The following is a 27964-nucleotide window of genomic DNA, read 5'->3' on the forward strand; positions in this document are numbered from 1 at the left end:
TGGCATCGTGATTATCAAATTATATCCGGACTCCTTGTATATCTAGAATTATTTGGGACTACGATTCTCAATGTCGCATATATTTTTAATTTCTTGAGTAACACCGCCTTCAAACAATTCAGGATGCACAATTTAAACGTGCTTTTTTATGCGCTGCCATTGAAGAAAAAAAGTCACCGGATCCATAAATCGTTTAGACTCGTGCACGTGGACAATTAAAGCCCCCATAATGGGACATCATGGTATGTGCGACATAATAGATCATTTGTGTTTAATTCTTTGCACACCTAATGACAGACATATTTATCTCTGTAAAACATAACTCCCTAAATGATGCCGTTAAAGTATTACAATTGATTTGATACACTTTTAATCAATGTTCATTTAATTTAAATGTTCAATATTTTACCAGTCCTTTGTCATGTTAGGGAAATAAGAACAACTTGGGGGAAACGCAGTAAAGATGCCATCAAACCACATACAACCCACAAAAGACAGTGTTTATTTACACGTTTTGTTGCACAAGCTAAATATTTGAATACATTAAAAACTGAATTAATTATGACGTGCCTATATACACAACGATCGTGATTAAATGTTTAAAAGAAGAAAAACACAAAGAAAACGATCTCTGCAACAGTGCATTGTGATATAAGAAAATTGATATTCTTAAATTTGAATACATTGTCAGAAACACCATTTTTCTTTTAACTTCTTTTAAAATAATTCACTGACAAAATAAGCATTTAGTTTGGTTCATCTTGCTGCAGGTGCTCTTCTTCTCTCCCTTATCGGCTGGTCTGTCTGCAGAAACGGCACAGTGTGCACATACCGCTAAAAACACACTAACATATCTATTCAGTGTATGAGCACACATGGAGGACACATGCACACAGGGAGAAATCTGCAACACCAAATAATTGAATTTCAAATGAAGTCCGTAAGGTTGAAAGGTGTCTAAATTTGAAGTAAATTTGCCATGAAAACCTGGATCAAACTTGAGGGCAAACTGCCTGTCTCAAGAGGGGAAGATATGACTTTACAACACTTTACGTTTCATCTAATAAGGTCAAACGAATATCCGATTACTTTGAGCTCCCTCTCCTTGTGTCAGCAGTATGAGTCATGGCGGTGAACCAGACATAATGATTACTTAGCTGCATTTTCAACCTGCAGAAACAGAATACTTCTGTATGTGCTATTCTTAGCAAAGACCTCATGTTAGGTCATTATTTTGTAACGTAATAATGTTGCACAGATTTAGGGAGATGGGAATCACTTGTTCTTTTGCAGCATTTTACAGTGTGCTTCATATCCAGCTGGGATCAACAATGAGCACCACCATCACTCTAAAATGTGTCTCGATCTCGTCTGATCAGTTTTTATCTCTACCTCCTTGAAATCTGCAACCGCTATGAATAAAGATGAAATATAGTTTGTTTCATTTCCATTGGCGACCTGAATGTGGTTCATACTTTGTCCACAAGCATGATCTGATCTCTTCTTATTTCACGGGGGAAAGTGTCCCAAGTTTTACTAACTGCGATGACTTTATTGTAAGAATCATGCACAGGCTGTCCAGCCTGCAGGGGACAGCGAGAGCGAGCCAGACGGTTGCTCAATACTGAAAAATGATTTGGTCTTTTCTGGCATTTTGAGTGAAAGCTTCCCAGTAGACCCACCTGTAGTGAATAAGGTAGTATTAAAACACACACACACACACACACACAAAACGTCCTATTTTACACAATTTGCAACTTCCCAAGTTAAATATTTCCATTCAGAGATTGTCGTGATCAAGAGTCAAATATATGTTGGCATTGATTCCCCTGTGGAGAGACAACTGGTCTGAATTGTCTTGTTTTTTATTGTTTTACATGCAATCTAATAATTCCCTTATATAATAAATACAAATGTACTCATTGATATAGCACAAAGACAAACTGCTTGGGATTGTTGCTTTTTTGATTTTTAGTTTTCCCTTAATCCGATTCACATCTTAAGTTTCACGGTTCAGTAAGGAGACGTATATTGGGAAAACAAAATGTGAATTTATAACTGTAAAATTGATTCCTGCTCTTAATTACATACCATGTAGAAAGCGTTAAAGCACACACTACCTTTAAGGGATGTTTATTCAAGACAAAGTAGACTATTGCACTGAAAATGTCAGCAGACAGTCGAGAGCTTCTTCCTAAATATTTCTCGATAGCCGGAAACTTCTAAACTAAGAGTCCATTGACTCTCAGCCGTGACTAAATCTTTAGGAAGCCCTCTGTAATTATGTTTCATTTTCAAAATAATCCCCTCTCAGGGAAATACATGCAGACATTGTTCATGTGGCACAATGACGAAGACTGTTGTCACAGTCAGTGACCCTGAAACGGCCCCTCAGTGTGTGCTGTTTTCAGATGCCTTGTTCCATTAATTGGACTTGCGAGATATTTGCGAACGCGGCGGTTAAAAGAAAACACAAGGACGCGGAAGAGACATGAGCCCACATCCTCGCTGCAACTGACGACATAAACTTTAGTCTCCCCAGTTTTGCTTTAGCCTGTGGCAAAGCAACTTGATTGAGGCCTTTGATGGGCATTAATACACCGTGGAGAGGCGGCTTTGTTCGGGAATGGAAATGAACATTAAACGGAAAGCGGAACAGGAAGGAGAGCGGCCCACGAGTTGATCTTATTTAATTTCACATGAAAGAGACATTCCTTCTTTGCGGAGCCAGCTTTTTTGGCATCTCACTGTATGAAAACCCAGAGTTGCTCAACATAGTGGCAATCGTACGCTGGGTGTGTGCACGGCACAGATTTGCTGAGCATTTCTGAAACCAAGACCGAAGAGTCTGGGCCATTTCAAACACATCACATGTGGCAGCAGACCTTTAAAAAAAAAAAGCATTACTGGTACACATGTTCGGCGGCACTGGTCAAATTAGCATGCAGGGATGTTTTGGGCCACTACCTGGCTTAATGAGAGGCGGCCCTGCCCATATGAAAGCGTCTGCTGTTGGCCACATTCTCTGCTTTTTACAGTGAAGGAGCTGTGCTCAAGTGTTTCATCTTCAGGCAAATATCTGCAAAGGATCTGACTGACTCAAAGAATACCCCTCCTGTCATATCCCATTAAAATGGGGAACAGCAGCTCTGCACCAGTGGTTTGTTGGACTCTTTGATGACTTGATTCAACCCGTTTCATGTATTTTCACAAGGGTTATAGTGCAAATATTTGGAAAGTTAATAGTTTTTATTTAATTCAACTTTTCAGTGTAATCACTGATTACTGGAAGTCTAAGAGTTAGATTTGTAAACATTTTTATTTATTTTCTATTTACTTTCATTTGTATAATATTTTTTGTTGTAGGCTGTTACGCCTTACCCTATTTCTGTTTGTCTTTTATCCCATCTATTACTTATCAAAAGTAGAGTGATGGTTGTGTTCAACGGTGAAGTCCTGAAGAAGTCAGTTGAGACAGTTGTTTGAATTTGGGGATTATGAGTTATTATGAGAACTTTGAATCCCAGATTTACTGACAAACAAAACATGGACCTACCTAACATGCACAGTACCAGTAAAAAAAGTTTGGACAAACCATCTCATTGATTTGAATAAGACTTTTGACTTGTACTGTATACACAATAGATTTGGAAGGCATATCAGAGTGAGTGTGTTTCAATGTGACAGTGTGCCAGGCTCTATTTCAGTTGATTCCTCAATCTGATTATAATTGTTCAAGTTTAGTTGAGTTAACTCACATTGTAGGCTAACAATTGCACCTTTTAACATGTTAAAATGGCTTCAAAGGGTCTATGGAGGCATCAGCATTGCTATAAGTTCATGTTGAATCAGCTATGGTGTTTTTCAAGGAAAATGTATCTGTCATTATTTACCAAGTTATTTTAACTGAACCTCCGTTTATCTCAAACACAACCTTTGAGAGTGTCACATAACTTTAAATATGAATTGTGTTTTCATAAAGCTGACAAACCATATTTATACATTATGCATTGAACATACTGTAGTACAGTAGTGAGACCTAAGTGCCAGCCAAGTTACTTGCTTTACAGCCACGAGGCCTCCTTTCCCTCCATGGACCTGTCATCCTTTAGCCATCCACCAGATGCCCCCACACCTGCTCTCCTGGGGTCCCCTGCCACCTGCACACCTGTTGTCATCCCCTTCCATCGTGCTGCTTCCTCATCTGTCTGCATCTGGGTCCATACCCGGGGTTCCCCGCATTGCCGATTGTGACACTCATATTTGCATTGTGGAATCGTATGATTCAGAACTCTGAACTGGGCTGTTGTATAAGTGCTCGCAGTAGAGAGAGAGAGAGAGAGAGAGAGAGAGAGACACAGTGGCGGATTGATTGATGAATGAGTGGAACAGAATTCCATACGAATGCTCGTATTGCTTGGAGCTTGACATTAGCGAACAATACTATATATGTATATATAGATATACATACGTATATATGTATTTATATGTACTGTATATACATAGCAATAGGAAAAATACCTTAAATATGACATTCAGTGTTGTTAGTTATTAGGCTTTCATAATTAAATTATTCTTTATTTTGAATATTTGCAAAAGTCATAATGTGATTAGAAACTTGTAAAATTAAACATTCAAATATCTGATTGCAAAGAAAATTAGATGTTCACTTGTCTTTATGTCCTTTATGTATGTTCTCTTTCCATCAGTAACAAACTCCTATAAAGACGAATAGAGGTCTGCAGTTAGAAGACTTTTGTCTACTTTTTGTGTACTTTATAGTCTCAAACATTGAATGGTTTTCATCAGACTCAAGAAGCCAAAAATAAGTCCGGTAATACATGTGGACCAATCAATGTGTTGTACTAAAACCTCAAACATGCTTATTGTTGATGTTTCTACATCTCCCTGGACTCTGTTGCTCAATAAGTAACAATGAGTTGGTCATAACCATGTTTTGATTTGGACATCAGTAGTGCTGTGTGGTAAACCAATGTCTGTGTTGTGTAGATCTAGTTGGTGGCCTGGTACATAATGAGATCCTGACTGCTTGACTGACTCTTTGGCTCATGTGCTCCACGGAGCCAACAGCACACCTGCAGATTCTGTGGCCTATCTGGCCAAGTGTCTTCCGGGCACGGATGAGATGACGGCGTGCCCGTTTGAAGCTGTGCGGCAGACTTTTGTGTACTCCTGAAATTGGTTTCACGTGAGTCGAGGCACCAAACTGCGTCAGCAGATTTTCTGATTAAACTAAATGAAAAACCAGGGGATCTCAGTGGTTGCACTTATCTGAATTTATTAAAAAGTCCCAAGGAGAAAGACAAAAAATCCTCTGTTCTTGCTCTCTTCGGGCTCACTCTGAGCTTGGTTTGGTTTGAGATCTTGGTATTCACAGTTGGACCCATCGTGCACCTTCACTTCACGCAGTGCCAGTGAAACATCTGCTGGACTTCCTGTGGAGGAGCCTTAAACATCTGGCACCTTGTGTGTGGTAGGTTCAAAGACGAAACAGGTAAACTCTCAGTGAAACAAACCTTTTTCCTGGTTTAGAGGCACGAGTTTCATTTCCAAATGTGATGGTTCAATTAATTTACCTGTGATAGAAAAATTACATATAAATGTCAAGTAGTCTTTATTGAAATTAGTTTTGAAATCAGATAAGTTTTACTTTTCATGCAGTCTCTGTCCTCTGCTCTGTGCAGAGCAGATGGCCCATCGTCTCCTCTGTATGTGAAAGTGTTTACATGTATGTGCAATACAGGGTGGAATGAGTTCAGGGCTGTTATTTTCCACGTGCGTCCTTTAAAACATTTTGACCTTCGAGCTTGCAGGAGGCCTGGAGATGATGCCAGGCCCATCCAGACCGTCTTTTTTACAAAATCTACAGTTGAAAGTTTATTAGGATCTGGAATGTTTCCCATATGTGACTACCTCCAGAATCTGGTGTTGATCTTGAGATACCTCTGCTGATATGATCAGTTGAAAGAATTATCCTGGTTCATCAAATTCAGAGTACACCCACGGTAACGTGTGTGGTGTTTGGGAAAAGGGGATTGCCTTCTTGCTTTCAGTTAACCCACTGGGGGATATTAATGATAAAACTAAGTTTAACGTCGCCGTCAGGGTCCTCACGCTGGAACACTGTCTGTCACGGACCTGAATGCTTTACACTTTGTCAACTAGTGCATTTAAGCTCAGAAACCATCTATAAACAGTGTTTTACCTATGTACACTGACACAAGGTTGAGAGGAACCCAAATGGATCCCTTCAACCTATGGATAATGAAAAGGTGACTACCCCCCCCCCCCCCCCACAGCACAGGCCTTTTTTTGTGATTGTTCTCTCTAACCAAACCTTCCTCGGACTGCGTGACGCAGAAAAGGCTGTTGCCACTCAACAAATTCTCGGCTGTTTAGCAACAACCCAATGGCATTTAAATCGGTAATGCTTGGCATGTTTGGCGGCCTCTCTTGCCTTGTGTGCGCCTCTACCTATAATTTATTTACCAAGAAAATCCGTACTGGACAGAAAGCTTTCGGGAGGTCTTCACTTGGCTAAAACGATCCCTGGAAACCACGGCCACAAAAATGTCTGTAGGTCTCCTCAGAGAAAAAGGCCACTTGAACGGGTTGATTGCACTGCTAACAGCAAATGTGATGGAAGTTGTTGAAAATATGCTACTGTGTGTGTGTCTGTGTGTGTGTGTGTTTTCAAGGCCTCTCAGGGACATGAACAGAGTCTTTGTAGGCTTTTTGATACTGAATATCATTTTCGCGTTCATCTTTTGATTGTTTACGGGAACCATGAATTGAGAAGATGCAAGCCAAAGGGCTGCTGATAAAAAAAGAGTAATAGACAAGTTCCACTGTTTGGCTAGTAAAAAACAAGCAGTGGACACATGTGATACTAATGTGTACCAGTATGAAGATAATTTAGAAACGCTGCACTGGCACCTCACCCAACTCGAACCACTTCTGAGAGATAATGTTGTGCAAATAGGTTGCAGGCTGCAATCTAGAGGACACTTTATTCTGAATAAATTACACAAATGTCCAGCAATTTGTTGTCTCCCTCCCTACCACACTGTCTTTGTAAATGCCCAGATGCTGAAGTGCTGGTTGATGCTGTCAGCTTGCTCTGGTTCCATTGGCTCTCCTTTCATTATGCAGTTGTTGTTTCGTTTAATTTGTTTCGAATGTGTTCTTTTAACAAAGTTGAGGAATTTTCATGCAGACCTCGAATGCTGAAAGTCTAAACTTCTAAAGTCCTCACAGTAAACCGACCTGAACCGTGTTCCTAAAATGTCAATTCATAATGTAATTATAACCATGTGTCTGTATTTGTTTGACGAGGTTTGTTAAACTGCTTGGTTTCGATAGAAAATTAGTGTAAATAAAGTATATTGTGAATAATTTGTGAGCATACAACTATACTTATCTTCTATAATACTGCAGATGAAGAAAAAATAGTCCTCTATTGAATAGTCCAAATACACTGCACTTATTGTAAGTCGCTTTTGATCAAAGCATCAGCTAAACAAAATGTGGTGTAATGTCAGAAGTCAAAAATAACAATATATTGTGACATCGTTATCTCAAATTTCTGCTCTTTTGTTGCCGGTTTGACCTTCTTCGCCTGCCCCGACTACGCTTCACCTCTATGGTGTCTCGTGATGACAAATTAGCGTTCAACCAGTCCTAGTAGGTTCACTCACACAACCCAATGGATTTTCATTAGTGTAAATATCTTGTCGGAAATATTCTGATCATGTAAATACAATCTGGAAGACCAAAAGAGCTACACCCACATAGGCTCATGTGCTTTACGCTTTTGAGACTCACCATGTGTAGCATGTAGAGTGCAGGGGGGAGAGCAGAGTTTGGTCTTGTGTTCCTGCAGTGCACCTTCTTTTTCTTGTTTATGACCCTCACATGGAATTACTGCGAGCTGTCAGGTTGTTTTATTCCCTGGATCATTTTTTCGTGCGTCCCTGTTTCCACATTTTTGGCATACTTCTGTTCTCTGATGGATTGAATTGTAAAATTTTCTCTTTTTTCAACATAAACTTTCTTCAAACGAGGGTTATGACAACCAATTTTTTTCTGTTTTCTTACACATCGTGTGTACTTCCCTTCCGTTGGTGTGCATATTTAGGTCTTTCGCTGGTTGTTTATGTGAGCGCAGAAAAAAGAAAGCGACAGATGGTGAGGAAAAGCTCCTCAAACAGGAGTCCAGTAAACAAAAACAGCCCAAACTCCTCCTCCGCCAGAGATGAAGCCACATTCTGTGGAACATTGTGGCTGGGCTAAACTTTTGCTGTGATCTCCAAGCCTGACCTTTGACCCTGACAGTATTTTGATGAGAGAAGGCGGGATCTTGGGCACCCGTAGCGTTTTTTTTTCTCTGGGCCTCAGTCAGGGCTGAACAGGGGGTGTTGTGGGAGGGCCGGAGAAAAACCCTCCTGTGTTTGTTTTGGTGGGCAGGGACGAGTCTCGCAGCAAGGTGCTTGCTGTCATCGCCGTGACCTCCGAACTCGGACTGCCGGACATCACCAAGACTCCACAGAAGAGGGCCATGGCAGCATGTGGGATGCTTAGGAAAGAGGTCAAAGGCCATGGCTGCTGCATGGCTGCTACGAACAGATGTCCAGAAATCATTTTGGGCTTTGCATGAAGTTCTGATGGGCCAGCTGATTAAAAAAGGTCTCTTGCCTCGGTGAATGCTTAAAGGTAACAAAGTATACACCTATTTCAATTACATTAATTTGCCACATGGAATGTTTTTAACTTCAGAGGACGAAAGGCATTCAGATAACGTTCATATGCTTGTCTTTTTTTATGATTGTTGTTGTTGTCATCATTAACAAACAAGAGTTTAGAAGCCATACTATGGACAACTGTGAAAAAGCAGTCATGAAGTCTCCAAACAGGGGGAATAATCTCATGAGTGGATCAATGAACAATGCAACACCAAAGTTACCCTATTTCCTGAAATGTCATTCACAGGATGCATTTGGTGTTTTCTTTCATGAGATCACTCACTCATTGTACCAAGGGACAAACAAGACTATCACACATGCCTGCCTGCATGCACTTTAATGGAAAGCATAATGGGTTTAAATTGGCTTACTGTTGACAGGCTGCACTGGAGAGTTCATTTTGAAATTAAAAGCCAGTGAACGGCGTTGTTCACAATCAGGAAAGCTGTTTAGAGTGTTGTGAATTAGCCAGAACCATGTAAGAACACATACCCAAAGGAAAATACAGTCTATGGTGGCAAGGGATTGAGACTTATACCTTAATTTAGTCAGGCTAATTGAACAAAAATAATCGGTTTAGGATTGCCCTTCAGTGGTCCCACAGGAAATGATCATATAGCAGGATATTTTTTATTTACCTTCTATTGTGTGAAAGATAAATCTATCATTTGGTAATTTAAACTTGTCCTAATTAGTGCCAATATTAAGAAGGAATAAAAACAAATTAAACAATAAAACAAGTTCACAGTCCTCTGTATGTGTGGGGATACTTCCGCAGGTTTTTGAGTTGTTTATCTTCACCGGTGTTTAATAATATAACTGCAGTGGCCATTCAAATGTAGAGCGATGAGGACGGGTGATGATGTAGTGCTGCGCTAATGAGGCATTGAGCAGCTTAACAGCATTGATGACCAGCGATAAAAAGCCAAGTGACCCTTTTATTGAAGGTCAGCAGCAAGAGAAAACAGAGAACTCACTCACTGCTCTAATATCCTGGAATGTCCTGGAAGCTGCAGGAAAGAAAGGTCCTTTCAAACCGGCTCTTAATCAGAGTCATGTTTTTTATTTAATTTAAGGGGATATTTTGCGCTGATGTAGATGCCCCTTTATTTGGTCATTAATTCACTTAAGGAAATTTAAGGAAACCCAAGAGTGAATGGTTACTATTTCTGGGTTCTGAATTCAGTCCTGCTGTTAATTTATTCTTTTAGCATAGGACATAGAGGAGCATGGGACCTGTAAGCAATATTTTGAATTGTTTATGCTAATTGTTTAAAGTATATGCTAATATTGATTAAAAAAACAACTTTAAGTTGTTTTTAAGAACACTGTGCTGCTTCTGCAACCGTGCATCAGTTGTGGGAAACATTTCAAAGCAAAAGTATTGACAAGGATTGCTTGACTGGATTTCTAATTAACAGCTTAATTAATTTAATTGCAGTGTGGATGTCAACAACGGGAAAGGCATGGGTGAACATTTAACGACACTAAGTCATGATCTTTCTTTTCTTTATTCTGAAAACATGGCAATCCATAAAACATTTCATATCAGATGCCATTTGATGGAAACTTTCTTTACATAATACTATTGTATCTATTACCAAGATTAACAATGAAATATTGAAAGTGATTTTCTACTACATCAACTTTAAAACAATATTTTGTTATAGTTCTATTAGTAATGCTATCAATATGAGCAGTGGAAATACTAGCAGTGCAGGTTTTGATTTCTGTATATATTCATTTGTTTTTGTGGTCGAGCCAAGCTCTGTAGAGATGCGTGTGTCAGGTTCTGGCAGCTGCCATGCTTGCAACAAAGCCCTGTTTATCCTGCTGCAGGGTGACCAAGGGATCACAATTAAAGCTGCATGTGTTGCTTACTGATTTTGGGGTCGTGCAAGTCAAACATAAAGGAGTCTGATCTCACGAGTGACGACCAAAACATTGGATCACTCTGGCCTGAGTCTGTCGCGTAAACACTGAGGTCCACTGTCCTGCTTTTTCTACCAGGTGATTAAATCAGTCTGTTTGCCACCTGAGACCTTTCAAAATTGATTTGGCTTACTTTTATAACTACATAAAACATATTCCGAAAATAACGGTTGAACTGAACTAAATTTAACAAACCAAATTAGAGGTGAGAGGAAAAAGTAAGAAGCACTGCAATATTGGATCTTATGATTATAATTACATTTTATACCTAATGTCTTTTGTGTATATGTTATCACCGTTGGTTGAGAAAGTTGTGCTTTTGCAACAATCACAAAAAGTAGAATTTGCAGAAGTATCATATGGGAATCAAAGTCCTCCATTACCTTTTACTTAGTTATGATAAATTAGTGTGAAAAAACAGTTCTGAATCAAAACAATTAAAAATAATTGTTGATATACAGTATACATGTTACAAGCATGAAAGATCATTTATATAAGCATTTTTACTATTTTTCAATGACAGAACTATTACACCAGTGATTGCACAAACCTCAAAGTTCAAGTTCCAACTAAATACCGTATAAGTCTAACTTTTGGATCTGAAACGGGATGAAAAATGTACTGAATTAAAAAAATGCTGTAAATGTGTGAATAAAAAGGATGAAAGTCAGAGGATAAGTTGATTATGTAGAATGAAAGGAGTGTATTAGCTAGGACTTCAGTCTACAGCAGAGGGTCGAACTGTAAATGTCAAAGTTGGGGACGGTGGACGTGTAGTAGCAGGACTCCCTGAACAAATGTCCTTTTCATTTCATGCTTTGCATCCATTCGCTGGGCTCCTCTGTTGATTCAATTGCCACTAATCACCCCAATTGAAATCACATGTATGAACAAGAAAATAACCCGGTCATAGACAGATTTAACCTTTACATATTATAGACGTATGACAAAGAAAATGGATCTGCTGCGCCTCGGATGCCATGCAAATCAAATTAATGTGTAGTTTGTCATGTCTAATACATTTTGTGTTTTTTCATTGTTTTTTAAATTTGTCAAAGTATTTTCCTGCACTTCAGGACACTAGATTACAGCCACAAACCACATCAGTGAGGAATGGCTGGTGATACGTCTTGGCCTAAAGGAGAAAGTGAAGGGAGGAAATAAGGTTTGGCATGTTGACTCAAGACAGAATCTCCCAGGAGCCCAAAGTGGACAGCTATTAAAGTTTAATTGCTCTCGCTGGCCTTTGGAGGAGCTGTGAGAGCACCAATGGACTACATTTGAGAGCTACTGTGGAGACGGAGTGCAGTGCTTGACTCACACCTGTTGCTAAAAAGTTAGCATACGTCCACGCTGTGTCTCATTATCTCAGAAGTCGTATCAAAAGTAAAAGGGAAAAAATAACAACGCATAATCCAAAGGAAGAGGGCGCTTGACAATTTCCAATTTTCCAATTGCTAGGCCAAGTTCCCTCTCGTTCAAAAAAAAAGGACGGAAAAAAACACAGTCTCTGAGCTTTGTTTCTCGATTATTTGCATAATGCACTTTGATGGGTGGATACTCATCTTAATCCCTGGCTCTTTTGTATCTGCAGTTTACAAAAGGCCTGTTTCCAGCGCCGTGCAGGCTACTAAGAGGAGACTATCAAAGGGAAGGAATGGGCTTTCAAGTCAGGACCCTTCGATTGTGTTACAGATTGGTTCCAGGTGAGGCAGCTTTGGGAAGTTCTGCCGGAGGAAAATTGCCCCTCCGTGCAGTACTTGTGAGAGGCAGGGAGGCTTCACGGTTGGCATCCTGCTCCGGAATTCCAATACTACTCACGTTTGGTGGGATTTCTGAGAGATGAACGCTGGGCCTCAAAAATCTTGTTGTGGTTGATTGCAGTTATGTTAAAAGCTAAGCTTGGACACAAAAGGGGGTGTACACAGTGTCTGGCGAGCTAAAGAAGAAAAGCACACCGTATAGCTGGATAACACCACAGTCTGCGGACAAAGATTGCCTACATAATGTTGAAAACAAATCCTTTTGGTTTGCTCATTTCATACGTCCTGTATTCATTTTTCAGAACTTCTACTCTTGTATCTAACGTGATCTTTAAATGAGCGACTCCCGTTCTTCTTTTTCACACATGATATTGTAGCAGAAAACTCACTGAAGGACACGTCACCAACATGACACACAACCAAACTTTTTTGCCCCTCTAACACTGCAGTGGTTTATTGTCTTTCTAACTCACTGGGGAAAATGGCTTTTGATCAAGACGATATACATGTGATCAGATTTGACCGGCTGTCTCCATTAATAAACTCATTTCAAAAGGGATGCAACACAATTCATTGGATGATCATCTTTGGAGATTTGCTGAGGTTGGATAGATTTCCAGAGGATTTTTAACGGCAACATTTTTGGTCCGATGCAATTCAGATATGGTTATAAAGACTTGAATCACATTTGCCAATCGCTGTAACCATGACAACTTCACAGACTCCTCCAGTTGCACCATTTGCCTTGTAACTGATATTGTGCCATCATCATCATCTTTATCTTCTTTTGATATGCTAGTACCTACCCCACCCAGTCTCAAAGCCAGGGCCATCTGTACAGTTAAACACATCTTAAACAAGTCCTGAGGGAGACTCTTAACAGAGTCTAAAGGGTTTCACACATACACAGACAGCCATTCTGTGTGTCTGCTGCACAAACGGTGTCAGATCTGATGTGAACCAGGCTACGTGTGGGAAGGACAATTAGGCAGAGAATGAGCTGAGCCATGCACAGGCGTGCCAAACCATGGCATTATGCATCACTCACCTGTCTGGCCAAATAAACCCAGACAGGGAAACATCTGGTCATGTTTTCGAAACTTGGCAAAAATGTCCGTCCAATTGTGTTTTCTGAAGATTTTGAAGCTGTGCGGCAAACGCATATGTCTTTTTTAGCTTTCTGTTTCAACAGCTTATCACTAATGTCTGCAAACATTAGTCACAAAAATAGGTCATAGGTAATAATAATTTTTGCTGCATGTCTCTTTTCAAAGATATCACAGTCACTGCATGCAGCTTATTCTGGCTTTAATGTGATGCGTTTATTTGCAGCATTATGTGCGTGTTTGTCACCCTGTGCACCTGTAACTTTACAGAAAAATGTAAAGAGGGCTCTTGGGAAGAAATTACAAATGAAAGAAAAGGGTGTTTCCCCCTCCACGGAGCAGTGTCAATCTCCATGAATCCTCCAATGCTCCACCTTCAACCGAGGCCACACGGAGCAAATAAGATGTTATTCCACTGTTGTTTATACGGATTGTGAAGAGATTATTCCTGTAATGAAAAGAAAATAGAAGTGATGTTCCCATGACGGATATGATAAACTAAAGTGAGAGAGGCCTCTCTGTCGGCTCGGAGTTCACACCTCTGCTCCCCTGACTCCCACTCTCGTTTACCCTTCATCCTTTAACCTCATTGACTCACCCTTTCCAAAGAACCTGATCCGACCTCGAGGCCCATGCGCTCATGTCCTGTCGAGGATTTGTTGATTTCTCTAATCACTGTTCCAGCTCTGCTTGCCTTTGTTTGTTTAGTCAAACAAGCAGCAAACACACGTGCATAAGATGGTCCTGTGGAACAAAGAGAGGAGAACTGCTCGAGGACACTGAACTCTTGATTGCATCTGTAAGGTCACTGTAATTGCTTTGCATACTTTTATCCTGAAGTACACTGTAGCAAAAATATGTCATGTGTAATTATGAGATTTTTTTGTCAAAAATGCATGCACAAACTAACCTCACATGTGTAAAGTTAACTCTTGCTTGTTTAGTATTGTCAACGTGATTGAACTGTGTTTCTTGTCAATTTAAACAGGTTGTCCATGAGTGGACACACTGTCCTGCCTAATTGAGAGTGTGAGTATATTTCTTGGTGTGTTTTTGTCTGTGTAAGATCTTGGAGGAGATGTATATGGGCAATACTGCTGAGAATGAAAACCTTGAGGAGGAGGAAGTGCTGTATTTGGGCTGTTTATGGTCTGTTCTCTTCACCGACAAGGGGAAACAAGCCCTGTTGGCAATCTGCACGGCTCGGCCTTAGTTCACCGACAGGAGAGGCTGCATCCTTTTCTTACAGTGTTCGTGAAATACCAACCACAGCTCTTCTGAGCCCCCAAAAACGTTTATTGAAAAATGTTGCATGGAAAATAGTTTTTTTTAAAGTTAAAAGTGTGAGTGACAAGTCAGTTTTAGAGACTTAAATATAAAGAAATACTGTGTTACTGAATTAAAAACAAACAGTGATTTTAAGGACACAAGGCCATGGGTCATCAAAGGCCCCAGCCTGAGCACAAAGCATCACAGTCTCCTCTTCATCATGCAGACACAAAGCAACAGGAGGGATTGGCCACCGCTTCACTTGAGCCTAAGCAAGGCAGGCCAAAAGGAGACACACTGTTTGCACGTATGGTGACTACTGCACCACTGTGTGCTGACAAGTCTTGTTAGTGCCATGGTCAACGCATTTTAACAAGCCAGAAGGCAGCGGCTTTCAACGCCTTCAAGGGACAAGTGGACTGTAAGAAAATAAAGATGATTTTATTTTTACTTGCCAGGCTGAGTAGAGTTTGAGTCATTTGCTCAATGAAAACAAGTTTTAAAAAGTCTTCAGTAGCCCAGAGTTACACTCAACACAAATTGTATACAGTCACTGCTTGCACATGTCAGTACATAACAGCAGGAGTATTTGTGTCTGGGGATGGAGGCCGCCCTTTGTAGGTTCTACCCATGCTGTTTGGTCCCGAAGAAATAAAACAACCTAATTTAACGGTTGACGATGGGAAAGAAGCCAAGCTCAATGTCCTATAGTCTGTTGTTCTCTACCTGCTTCACAATGAATGTTCATGCTTTAACTATGTTCATAGCTTTAACTATGTAATGAACTGTTGCGCCTCAGATGTCACACACTGTCTCCCTTTCTGTTTTTCTCTGCCTGTATCTCCCCCCACAATCTGTCCCTCAACTAACATGAGCAAAAAATAGATAGAGAAAAACATATGAGGCAAATTGTTCAAGAACTCAGTGACCCTGAACAGGATACTCGGTTAAATATAGTGGATGGATGAATAGATGTAAAGAATTACAGAACATGATGATCCATGTTTATTTCTTGAAAAACAGCATTTTTTTTTAGCAGTGTATGTAAAATTAGTGACATATGTGAAGGCACACTAATTTCAAATAGAAAAACTGTATCAGCACTAAAACTTGTACTAAAAATAGTTGAGTTACAAAAAAGTACTGTTTTATCACATTGCACAATATATTTGCACATCTTAAGTTGTTTTCCACTCTTGAGTCAGAGCCACTCTGTAAACACTTTAAAAGGAAGTTGAGTGATGTAATTGTTGTGTGTGTAATGAGTTGTGTGTTTGTATGTTTTTCATGAGATCATTGAATAACATGTGCTTTTTTTTCTTTACATACAATTTTACCAAGACACATTGCACAGTGTGAACACACATGTAAACACGGACGTGGTGTCGTATACATACTCTTATACCAACAAAAACACCTCCTATTACCATGTGCGTATGATACAAATGGAGACCTGTTGTGGAGCTATGGATGACTAAACTCTGTCCTGTGTGTGTGTGTGTGTGTGTGTGTGTGTGTGTGTGTGTGTGTGTGTGTGTGTGTGTGTGTGTGTGTGTGTGTGTGTGTGTGTGTGTGTGTGTGTGTGTGTGTGTGTGTGTGTGTGTGTGTGTGTGTGTGTGTGTGTGTGTGTGTGCGTGTGAAGTATAAAGGTGCTGGTCACTCTGTATAAATCTACATACTGTGACAGATTCCTGGTGCCTAATGTTGAACGTCTGCCTTTCCTTAAAATCTCTTCAAGCTCAATCCAGGGTCTGACCCCAGATCATCCGCAGAGCACCTGCCACGTCGGCCCTTCATCACCATCACAACGCCCACTCGCTCACACACACACACACGCACACACACTCCAGACATGACAGACACGGAGCTGGACAGAATTGCACACAGCACCCCAATAGCAGCACGACAGCTAGAGATGGGTTGGAATATAAAAACACACAGCTTCATGTAAAACTGTCATAGCAATCAGAGCTGATCTAATTAAGCCAGTCTGTATAATTGAGTTCTTTAAAATGACGCTGAAAGGATCCAGATACTTTCTCTTTCTATGCAAACGTCCCGCTAGAAGCTCAGGGACTTCTGGGATACGGAGCAGTCACGACACCGACTTTTGTTGAGGATGGAAACCAGACTTTAACCGCCTGTGTGTCCTGGTGTGGCATGAATGCTTATAAGAAACAATCATGCATACATGGGAGCTCTGTGCACACTCTTTTAAAACAGCCATGCATTTGTCATTGTCCAGGCCTACCCTTGTTTGTATAAGCTCATTCTTGGCATACGATAAATGTGTATTACATTTCTCATTTAGGCACTGGGTTTCCAGACCAGTCATGTGGGCTCCTCTGTGCAGGTCCTCCTGGTCAGGCATTTATACTCACGCTAGATTTAAGCTGTTGCAAATTCACTTTTCCCAACATTACAATTCTGCTTCTATCCCTGAATGTGATAAAAGAGCACAGACTTTCTGCTACTGAAGCTGTTTAATTTGAGCTAATATTTAAAGAGATCAGACATGTTTGTGGCTCTTCACACAGTTGGTTGATACCATCCTTACAGTCAAGTATGTTTCTGATTTGATGTGCTTGGATGAAACATACTGTATTATTATCTCACTTTGTTTTTTCAGTGGGTATAGATTTCACCGATGTACCAGTCAAATTCTAAGAGTCTTCCATAATTTCAAAATGCACAGACTAATATTTTAGGTTTAGATTTTCATCCAAATAGTTTTGAATCTAATCTCAGAGTAAATATGACATGTTACACTCCCTTTTTTTTAAAACATAATGTTTCACAGCCATGTATTTCAGCTTAACTCTTCTCCTGTCATCTCTGGTGTGGATCTACTGAAATCTAGCATCTGCATATTTTGACTTTGTGAATTGGGTTATTCTTAGTCTGTCTATTGTGCTTATACACCCCTTTAATCTAGTCTGCTATAAATTATACTACAACTTTTTTTTATTACCATTAAATTGTGTATGTGTACCATTTGTTGCTATTCCCTAATCTTCTATTAATATAAACATATTTGCTCTGGAATATTCTTCTTAAATGTTAAAGACAAAACTTTGAGTATTACTAATAATTACCATTTTTAACACTCATATTTCAACTAAAGCAATAATTTATCCCTCTTGCAATAATTGATTTAATGGTGAAAAGTTCTAAAATTGTAATTATATAGCTGGAACCACGTCCCTGACTGACAGATGTTATTCCAAATCTAGCTTCAGAGGTGGTTTGATGTATAGGAACCTGTGTTGGTGTTTTATCCCCAAGCCAATTTCCCAAGAGTTCCCATTATGGGCAGGCTCAGTAGGACAGGAGGACCAGGTCTGCTCCAGTTTCAAGCTGTCAGATAATATCAGTTCTTGTGTTGGCTTTCTGTTGCAGAGCAGACCAGGTCAGTGCTGACCCAGTACCACAGTTTGGAGCCGACACTAGTCGATAGCTGAAGAACAATAAAATATATATGCCTGAACTTCTATCTGTGCATGGGTCATGGTTCAATATCATGATGCGGGAAAGGTAGTGGCTTTTGAGTAGAGTTTTTAGAGAGGCTATGCCCCCCACCCTGAAAAAGTCTGGAAACATCCAAATCCCAATTCTACCTCTGTTTCTGGTAACTTAAAAAAAAACATGTTTGGATAATGGCATGGATTAGTCAACTATACCATTGTGATAAAGGGCCGTGGACATGTAAAGGTAAATAGTTTAAAATGGTGGGTGGAAATAAAGAAAGGGCAATGCAGAGGGTTTGCAGATGAATTTGTGTGCTTGCCTTGCACTACAAGTGGTCTGGGCCAAAGTGTTTGTGGGGCTCTTGTGGTTTTTAAGCAATAAATCCTCTGCACATATTCAAACCAGTCAGATGTGCTGCAGGAGAGGAGCAGTGCATGATGTACGGCTATTACTCAGCTGCCCACATCAGAAAGAGCAGGAAGATATCCATTCAACCACACCTCACTTGTTATAGAAATACCCTTCATCGGGTAGACAGCCAGGCACGGCGTGATTCATAATAAAGGTGTGAAAATGTAGTGTTAACGGTTCTTGAAAACCTTTGAAACACTGACATTTTGATAATAATTAGGCTCTTGTATGTTGTTTACTCAACCATTTGAGGCAAACTAATACGTAAATACGGTTCTGAGTGTTTTATTGTAGCCTATATTCATTGTGGCGATAAAACTGGGGTCAGGTCCAGTGTCTGCTAAGAAATGTTTTGAGTAAAAACAATTGTTTCTTTTTTGCACATTATAAAGCTGAAATTTTTCAACACCATCACGATGACCACACGTCGACGGGACGATTCCCCCCTTCAGGAAATGGTACATCAGCGCCACCTTGTGTTCATATATCGCTACCACCGGCTTTTATTTCCGTCTGATATGTTTGTAACACCTTCGTCAATTTAGCTCATTCTAAAATTGAATTTCCCTCATTCTGCCATTAAACTTTACATAATGTGGTAGATTCTGAGATTGAGGCCATGCGTCTAAAGAACCGTCTCTCTGTTTTAACTCGTTTAAACTCTTTACAACAACAGCAGTGATTTCATTTGATTCATTACACAGTTTACGGCAGTATATTAATGGCACATATTCAAACATTTTTGATAACCATACGGTATGAACGTAATTTTGTTTTATTAAATTGAAATCCTTTCTGGGGGAGGAGGAAGACAAAGTGACAGCAGAATGATGACTCCTGTTCTCATATATTTACTGTCAGGCAATCTTGAGGTTAGCACAGGGGTCCTCGCAGGTGCTACCGTTAGCGCAGCAGCAGCTAGTCAGTAAGCTTGAGCATCCTTCTGGAAAAATACCTCGAAGTTAAAAATACGTTCTTATACAGCTAACGTTATATTCGACAAAGGAAATCTCTTTGAAGACAAAGAGTATAAAGGTATGAGATTCATGGAATCGCCAACAAACTGCGTTTCTATCTGCAACGTTATTTGTTAAATAAATCGTCTTTTGTCATCTTTAGTCGAGTCGACTGCACAAAACAAACGAGTTGCCATTGCGTCGCAAGTTGGTCTTTGTTCTCTGCAGTTATGGACATTATTTCCACGACATGTCTTTCCTAGTAATCCAGGCTAATGTTTTTATCGATTTAGTTTTAACTGGCGTCTGGTTTCCTTGGGGCATTCGCTAGCGGCCCGTTAACGGACACGCTAGCTTTTGAGCTAACAATGGGACCGTGAGATAAGGACCAGGGTTTTCTTGTCACATCGTATTCGAAGTACCGCGACCGTGGGCGAACCGTCGTTATTATCGCACCGGTACGAGATTAGCTTAATAACGAGGTCCAAAAGAAGAGTTTTCAATGTGACTGTCAGTGCGTGACTTGGCGTTAGTTGCGTATGGCGTATAGCCGCTGGTCCGGTTTCTTCAAGATAGCGCAGGTTTTTTAACTTTCAATAGAAGGCCGACATTTTAACATGTGCTAACTTCCTCTTAAAAATGTGTTTTTTTTTCTCCAGCGTCTTTCAATTAATTAACTAGCGTTAACCAAGTAGCCGCCTCCCGATTTTATAATACATGTTACAATTGTTTTTTTTCTTCCCTTTTACACGAATCAAAGACGGGTTGATTCGCTCGATCGCGTCGGTAGCACCTGTGTCCTGACTCGAGGCTGCCTTCAGTGTCCTGAGGTTCGCCATAGACGAAATCTAACTTGTTACATTCAAGCGTGGACAACGCGGTCTCTGGGTAAACTCTGTGTTGGGTCATTGCATAGCAATTGTCAGCTAGCTGTCGATTCAGCTATTATGGCAATGTTTACCAAAACTGATAAGGAAACAGTTTCTGGTGTTGAGAAAGCCAGCTTTTGAGCTTTCGTTAGCGTCTCCCTCACAGATACCCACACACCGCTCCAATATATGTGTTCATATTGAGATATTATTGATGCCACGCAATCTCATAACAGAGGCAACAATAAATTACAATTTCTTATGGATCTATATGTATAAATATCCAAATGTTACACACCTGATGAAGCTCCTTGATATAATTGCGAGATTGATATATCTGTACAACAAAGCTCAGCTTTATGGGCAACAGTGCATAGTTAGTATGCCCTGTGATTTGTTGTTGTTGATTTAAAATAGAGCAGTTCTTGGCATGTTCAGTTGTATTGCATGCATCTTTTAGTACAATACATTTTCTCTCTCTCTCTAATAGATGCCTTCAGTGATGGTTGGCAACAATGCTGCCCAGTCTGCCATTCCAGACCTGGGAAATGGAAGTAATTCTGAGGCAATGAAGCAGGTTCTTGCTGTGATTGACAAGAAGGTTCGCAATATGGAAAAGAAAAAGGTATTGCTTGTTCCTTTAGAAATTAATCTTTTGTCAAAATTGCTTTTGTTTCTTTCAAAGCACTATGTGAGATTTGTGTTTTGTCTTTGTGAATGTGTTGTAGATGATGTCATCGGGATTTTTTCCAGAATATATAGGATATGACATAAATATCAAATTTGGGAGAGCACTGAATAAGACGTCTACTGTAAATTGAGAAAGTTAGTATTGTATGTAAGTGGGCTGACTAAATGGACTCATCTAACATGTTTTAACTGCCCATCAGTGGAAAGCAACTAAGAGTGTCCCTTGTTTTTATGCTTGCAACGTACAGCTGCTTTGTCAGAAACTGCCTTCTAATCTACATAAACATTGTACACAAGTTTTATATTTTTATGATTAAAAAAAGTTTACCCCCACTTGATTTACTGATATGAACCACCGTCTCTAACCAAGTGTTACCTTGGAGAAAACTTTGTATTTTGTGATTCCTCCAGGGTGAATGAAGAATCTAAAACTAAGTTGACCGGATTTAAGATCAGTATAAGAAAAGAAATGTGTTTATAAACACTCGCAGTATAATCCAAGTCACGTTTAAACAGTCGTATGTTCAGAACTTCCCAATCATGTATATTTTCGTCATAATCGTACCATTTAAAACACCTCCTCCACTGATATCACATGCATGGACGCATGAGACATTAGTGGTGTGCACAAAATCGTTTTATTCCAGAATTTAAGCTAACGGCCACGAGTAATTGATTAAAAAAAACGCCCATTGTATGCAGGAGAGAGAGATCGATTTCTGTTATGCAAGGATGTGTTTTATCCATTTATTTGTCTTTCACATTTTGTTTTTCCCAATATTCTTACAGTCAAAACTCGATGACTGTCAGACAAGGAAGAGTAATGGAGAACAACTTAATCAGGATCAGCTGGTAAGATAAGTCAAGACTCTTTACAACTTATTTTGTATGTTGTCCCGGTACCAATATTATGTTGTTGATACAATTCAGGCCTCAAGAATCTTGATACTAATACTGAAACGATGACATTGAAAACCCAAAATATAAGGAATAGTAATATAACTATATATTGTTTTTTTATTGCAATCTGCTGCAAGTAATCGAGTGAAATTTTCTTAACCTATATAATAATCAATGCCAAATAATGTGCCAGTAATTAACATGATGGAAAACAGTCCTGATTTGTTTTACAAATCTTTTTTTTCCCTTCTGAACCTGAAGGACGCCTTGACGAAGTACCAAGAGATTGCCAACAACCTTGACTTTGCTCGAGAATTGCAGAAGAGCTTCCTGTCTTTGGGTCAAGAGGTGAAGTCCTGAGTCAACATGGTTCTCATAACATGCTGCTATCATTATAAAAGTGTTGTGTGTAATGTTCCTCTGGAGTAACATTTAGTGCTTACGGAACAGGGAATCCTCTATTACCTCTCTGGCCCTAGTCTTTTCAAAAGCAAAATTACAAATGTGATAAGACTCGAAGTAGCAAATAATAATTACCCATCATGGCAAGAATTTCCTGAATAGAGACATCCTCAGTGGAGCCTGAACCATCATCGAGTCAACAGGAGAGTGATGGGCATTGATAAAAAACTTGTTTGACCCTGTATGTGCAGAAAGAGAAACTTATTGAGGGTATTAAGTTGTTTTTATCTGACTGTTCAGATTCAAAAGACAGTGAAGAAGATGGCTAGACGGGAGCAGCTGCAGCGGGAGGAGCTGGATCAGCAGCGGTTGAAGGCGGTTTTGGAGCTCCAGTTTTTACTGGACCAGTTGGGAGACGACAATGTACGGCAGGACCTTAAACGGCCCGACGCCTCTGGTTCCCCTCTGCTCACTGACGCTGACCTCACGTCCCTGGATGAGTTGTACAAACTAGTGGGACCTGATAGGAACTACGATGTCAGGTATGTGGTGCTTCATATTTGAGTGTGCATATGTTCTGTGCAGTTATAATGACCAATCCTTAACTATGTGGTATAATGGTTATAATTGGTGAAAACCGGCTGTAGTGTAACTGCTCACAGCAACTATTCACACGTTATAACCAGAATGTTGAAACCGGTCTAATTGCATTTAACCTAAATGTATTATTCCTCTGTTTAACCGGCAGGTTGACTGGCCAATATGAAGAGGCCTCAGCACACTTGTTGGAACTACTCGAGGGCCGAGACAAGCCGGTGGCAGGGACCACATGTAAGTGTTCACGGCCCTTTGACCTTTCTCAAGGTTTTTTGCCAGTTCAACAGTCCTCTTTGCGGCCTTCCGAATCTTAACGCAGCCCTAAAATGAATAAGGTTATTGATAGTCTTCTTGATCAGAGGTTTAAACAATGTATTTCATATAGATTAACAGCAATATGCACATTTATTGAAGATGGAAGTGGAAGTTTTCTAAATAACCAGGACCACCAGGATATCTACAATGAAGGGACTTTTTTTTACAGAAAAATTAAGCACAAAATTAACCTGGGTAAAAATGGAATAATTTGTACCATAATAGGAGTTAAAGATGCAAAGAAATGCATAATTATATCAACACTTTGATTAGGAAATACAACATTTTATGTTAAACTAAAATGGGAACAAGAACAACAGTCCTCAACATCCTTGCAACCTTGAAGAGATAAATTTAAAATGATACTTTATTACTCCCCAAATTACAAACAAGTGTCTGTCTATGGTTCAACCATGCTGGATGAATTGTGGGGCAGTAAATGTAAACCGTTCCATGTATTTTGTCGTGTTTGAGATTTGTAGTGTTCTAGGGAATTGGCCAAAGTCTTTGGCTATGACATGCCTAAGTTGTGTAGGTTTCTTAATTTCGGTAATATGACAGGAGATGTTGTGTTAAGAGAAGATTGCTGCCTGCTAAAAAAACTGTCCACTAGCCACTAGTAAAAAGGCGATTTACAAAGAGCTGGCACAGGATAGAACCAGCAACACAAGAAGCGTGGTTTAGAATTGTGACTGAAATGAACAACATGGCGCTGTTAACCCACAAAAAAAGAACCCAATGGAAGCAGTGTCATGAAAAGTGTGAGAAATGGAAGATATTGTATACATCGACAATACAAGACATAAACATTTCTCAAGTGGGGGGAAAAAGGTAATCAATAGAATTTGTATTGCGTTATTGCAGGATTTTTTTTTTTGACTTGTCCCATTGTCTTTGTTCCAGACAAGTCACTAAAGGACGCTCTGGACAAAGTGCTGCACAGTGGTTACTTTGACCGAGCACAAACTCATCAGAATGGGACGTATGTGGAGGAAGAGGAACAACAGGAACCAGAGGAGCACACTGTGGTTACGGAGTCTTCGTCTGTGCAGCAGCCATCAGAACCTGGTAACACCTTAGCAGATGCAAGTATGTCACATTATTTTAAACCGATTTAAGGAAACCGTTTTCACATTTGCCTTTTATCTCCAGAAGAAACAACTACGGAAAAATACACCGAGCCAATTCCAGTGGAAACCACAGAGGTGAGATTTCTATCAATATAGATAATCTCACAAATTTAAACCTTTTATTTGGAAGTTGATAGGGGCTTTGCTGTATTATTCGACTAATTGGATGTTTTGGTTATTTATAAGTGCTCTAGTTTGTTAGTCATTTTTTACTTTTGTAGGATTCTGGATTTGTTTAAATCCAGTAATCAATTTGTCAACAAAATTACTGTTAATCTACCAATATTCTAATTGAGCACAGTTTTAAAGGTGTTTATTTTCGCTCTTGTATTACACTGTCTTACGTACTTTCTTTTGTTGTAGTTTGTAAACAGACAATTCATTCCAGAAAGTATGTACAGTAGTGGAGACAAAGACCAAGTGGAGGAGTGGACAGTGGAGGCTCAGGTAAAACTACACTGTATCCAAAGTCATAATGCCACCACGCGTGTTTCTCCACACCTTGAATTTACACGTGCTTTAATGTGCCTGTGACATGTTGAACAGATGGTGAATTCCCTCCAGCTTCAGCCCCAAGCCCAGCTGGCTACAGAGCCAACAGTTACTGTGAACCATGGCGTTGCCCCGCCTGAAGCGGACCCAGTTGTCAGGAAGCAAGTTGTGCAAGACCTCATGGCCCAAATGCAAGGGACGTACAACTTCATGCAGGTAAAAAGCGCCAACAGATACACACGGCTACTGCTTAGAGATGGACAATGAAAATGTCAATCATTCACAATGTGTTTACTGTCGTATGGGCTTTCCTAGGACTCTATGTTGGAGTTTGACGGCCAGGCTCTGGACCCGGCCATCGTGTCCGCCCAGCCCATGAAGCCTGTGCAGATGGGCGGCCCTTCAAGTGAGTGCAGGCTAATTTACTATGAATACAAAAAGATTATCTCACCCATTCAGTTGATTAGGGACATGTCACAGCGACGTGTGTATTATCCTTCAAGCGTCGTACACCAGTGGGCATCATTTGTATGTTTCACCCCCCCCCCCCCTCAAACAGCCCACTCAGAGTCAAGACTTCCGCCAACATGTGCAGTGTCCGGACAACCAGAATCCTCACCAGTAAGTGGATTGAAAGAACAACAACAGGAAGTGGTTGCTTTGCTTTGAGTGGGAGTACGGGTAATTTTTTTATTTTGGGCAGCCTATTTTTGTTCTGATTTGATATGATTTTATTTACTGTATTTCACAGGAATTTATTGGAATAATTCAAATATGAAAACAATATAGAAAGAGTGTTAAAGTTGGAAACTCAGAAATTCCTTCTCTCCCACTTACCTCTCCTCAATCCTTATTTCCTTGCCTTGTGAATTCCTTCCTCTCCCTCCCCAGGTCTCAATGTCGCTCTCATCTGAGCAGTCCCCCACCCCATGTCCCCTGTCCTCTGCTTTCCCACCGGTCTCCAAATCTACCCATACTGGAGGCATCAATGTCAACGCTGCACCCTTCCAGTCAGTGCAAGCGGTACGCTTTTTATCTGGTCCCTTTTTGTATTCAATAGAACAGTGAAAGTGTTTGTGGGATTGGTCAGGTTTTGTACTTTATATGAACTACGGCTTTTAGTAGAAGCAAAGTAATGCTTTATTATTTTATCACCATCTCACCCAGTCCCAATTTGACACGTCCCCTCCCCTTTCTCCCCAACCCTACAGTACATCTGGCTCCTCATATGTTCTATTGAAATTAAAATTGTCAACAGATACCATTCATTTTCCTCTTCAGGTATTCAATCTGAATGCACCTGTACCACCAGCCACTGATGGGCAAGCAGACCCTCTGAAGCCACCTGGCCAGTTCCCTGGGGGCTATGGGCACGGCTGTAGCAGCCGGTCAGAGAGTACTGTAGACCAGCAGGACGTCCCGCAGGAGACATTACAGTCCGGTGAGGGTAAAGCTTTGACATGCAATAGAAAGTTTGTTAACATTGTTTGGCATTACTAAATAATAAATATTTACACAAATTATTTTGTAGATATATTTCATGTTAGATAAATCAGTCATGTTGGATAAATAAATGTAAGATGTTTGGTGCACAAGGTCATGTTAGGATTTCATGGTGCTCTGTACTGTGGGACAAGATAGCCCTTTGATTACAATGTTGAAGGTGAAATCAGCCATGAGGGGGGGGGGGGGGGGGAGGCTTTTTCAGCTTGTAGAAACCTACTGTTAACTGCATTGCCAACCACAAACGGCTCCTCAATAGACTTATGTACTCTTTTCTATCAAGTTGTTGGAGGGTTCCAGCCCCAAGACCATGTCATGCCCTCAGGAGGAAGCCATGAAGAGTCTCCCCCGGGCGCTACGCTTGGACAGTCAGGCCAGTCCTTCTACAACAGCAGGGCTGTGCCCAGAGGAGGAGCCAGGAACAGCCGGGGCATGATGAACGGATATCGGGGCTCCAACGGATTTAGAGGTACAATCATCAAACTATGAAACTCACACTTTTTTGATGGAATCACACAAATCTGTTAATTCTTATATATCTTCATCAGGGGGTTATGAAGGTTATCGCCCTCCTTTCTCAAATGCTCCCAGCAGTGGTTATGGTCAAACCCAATTTAACACCTCTCGTGACTATTCCAATAACACCTACCAGCGGGTAAGGGGTCCTTTCATCATTAACTTAAATGTACTTCATAATTATGTTTTGTATAATGTTATTCGGTGCATTGTCATATTTCTGAGATGGCGAGTTATTGAATGTCCTGTTGTTTCTTTAAGGACGGATATCAGCAAAACTACAAGCGGGGACCTGCCCAAGGACCTCGAAGTTTGCCAAGAGGAAATGCTCAAGCAATGAGGTCCTGAAGACCGTCAAGTTGCGCCACGTTTAACATTCAGGAATTTTGAATGTGTTTGCCCCAGCTCACTTTTAAAACAATGTTTTGTTTTTCATTGGTAAACTTAAATTTGATTGTCTTTTTCAACAATTGGCCTACTTATCAGTCCGCCTGCTTTGGTCTCTAGAACCTCTTAACGTTCTAACACAAAATGCTGAACTCCTCCACATGTGCGATTATCAGCAAGTTAGTGTGATATAAAACAACATAGATATTCCTGTAAACTTGAAAGATTTCATTAATTTATTTTTTGTACAAAATAAATGCAAAAAATACCCTGCCACTGTCGATCTGATTCCATGATTTCCTTTTGCCTTGTGCAGTCAACACTTAATTTTTTTTTTTAATCTTATAATTTTCATAACGACATTTGTTCTTTTTTTCCACCCCTCTGTCACCTCTTTGTACGCCAATGTTATTGGTTATGACTGTTTCAATAAAGTTGTGTTCTATTACCTTCTGTTTAATGATGCTACCTTGCAGCTGCTTTTTGCATTTGAGGT

General features: G+C 40.2%; 1 protein-coding gene across 1 annotated transcript; it reads left to right on the plus strand.

Annotated features, from left to right (window-relative positions):
- Positions 1-19581: 19581 nt before the first annotated feature.
- Positions 19582-27916, plus strand: caprin1a (cell cycle associated protein 1a). The gene is made up of 17 exons (XM_037486160.2): positions 19582-19746; positions 21027-21161; positions 22016-22078; positions 22388-22474; positions 22829-23070; positions 23277-23359; positions 24344-24508; positions 24593-24645; positions 24934-25017; positions 25117-25278; positions 25378-25468; positions 25622-25683; positions 25954-26085; positions 26344-26503; positions 26849-27034; positions 27114-27220; positions 27343-27916. Exons 2-17 carry the CDS (start codon positions 21027-21029, stop codon positions 27427-27429), a joined length of 1899 nt encoding a protein of 632 aa, XP_037342057.2. The 5' UTR covers positions 19582-19746; the 3' UTR covers positions 27430-27916.
- The last annotated feature ends 48 nt before the right edge of the window (positions 27917-27964 follow it).

Source organism: Pungitius pungitius, chromosome 4, assembly GCF_949316345.1.
Source record: "Pungitius pungitius chromosome 4, fPunPun2.1, whole genome shotgun sequence".
In the NCBI taxonomy this organism is placed as follows: Eukaryota; Metazoa; Chordata; class Actinopteri; order Perciformes; family Gasterosteidae; genus Pungitius; species Pungitius pungitius.

Bases quoted from the DNA above. Each gene is read 5' to 3' on its own strand.
- caprin1a (XM_037486160.2), top strand. From the start codon at position 21,027: ATGCCTTCAGTGATGGTTGGCAACAATGCTGCCCAGTCTGCCATTCCA. The intron at 23,360-24,343 runs GTAAGTGTTCAC...TCTTTGTTCCAG, and splicing joins GCCGGTGGCAGGGACCACAT to ACAAGTCACTAAAGGACGCT. The intron at 24,646-24,933 runs GTGAGATTTCTA...CTTTTGTTGTAG, and splicing joins TTCCAGTGGAAACCACAGAG to TTTGTAAACAGACAATTCAT.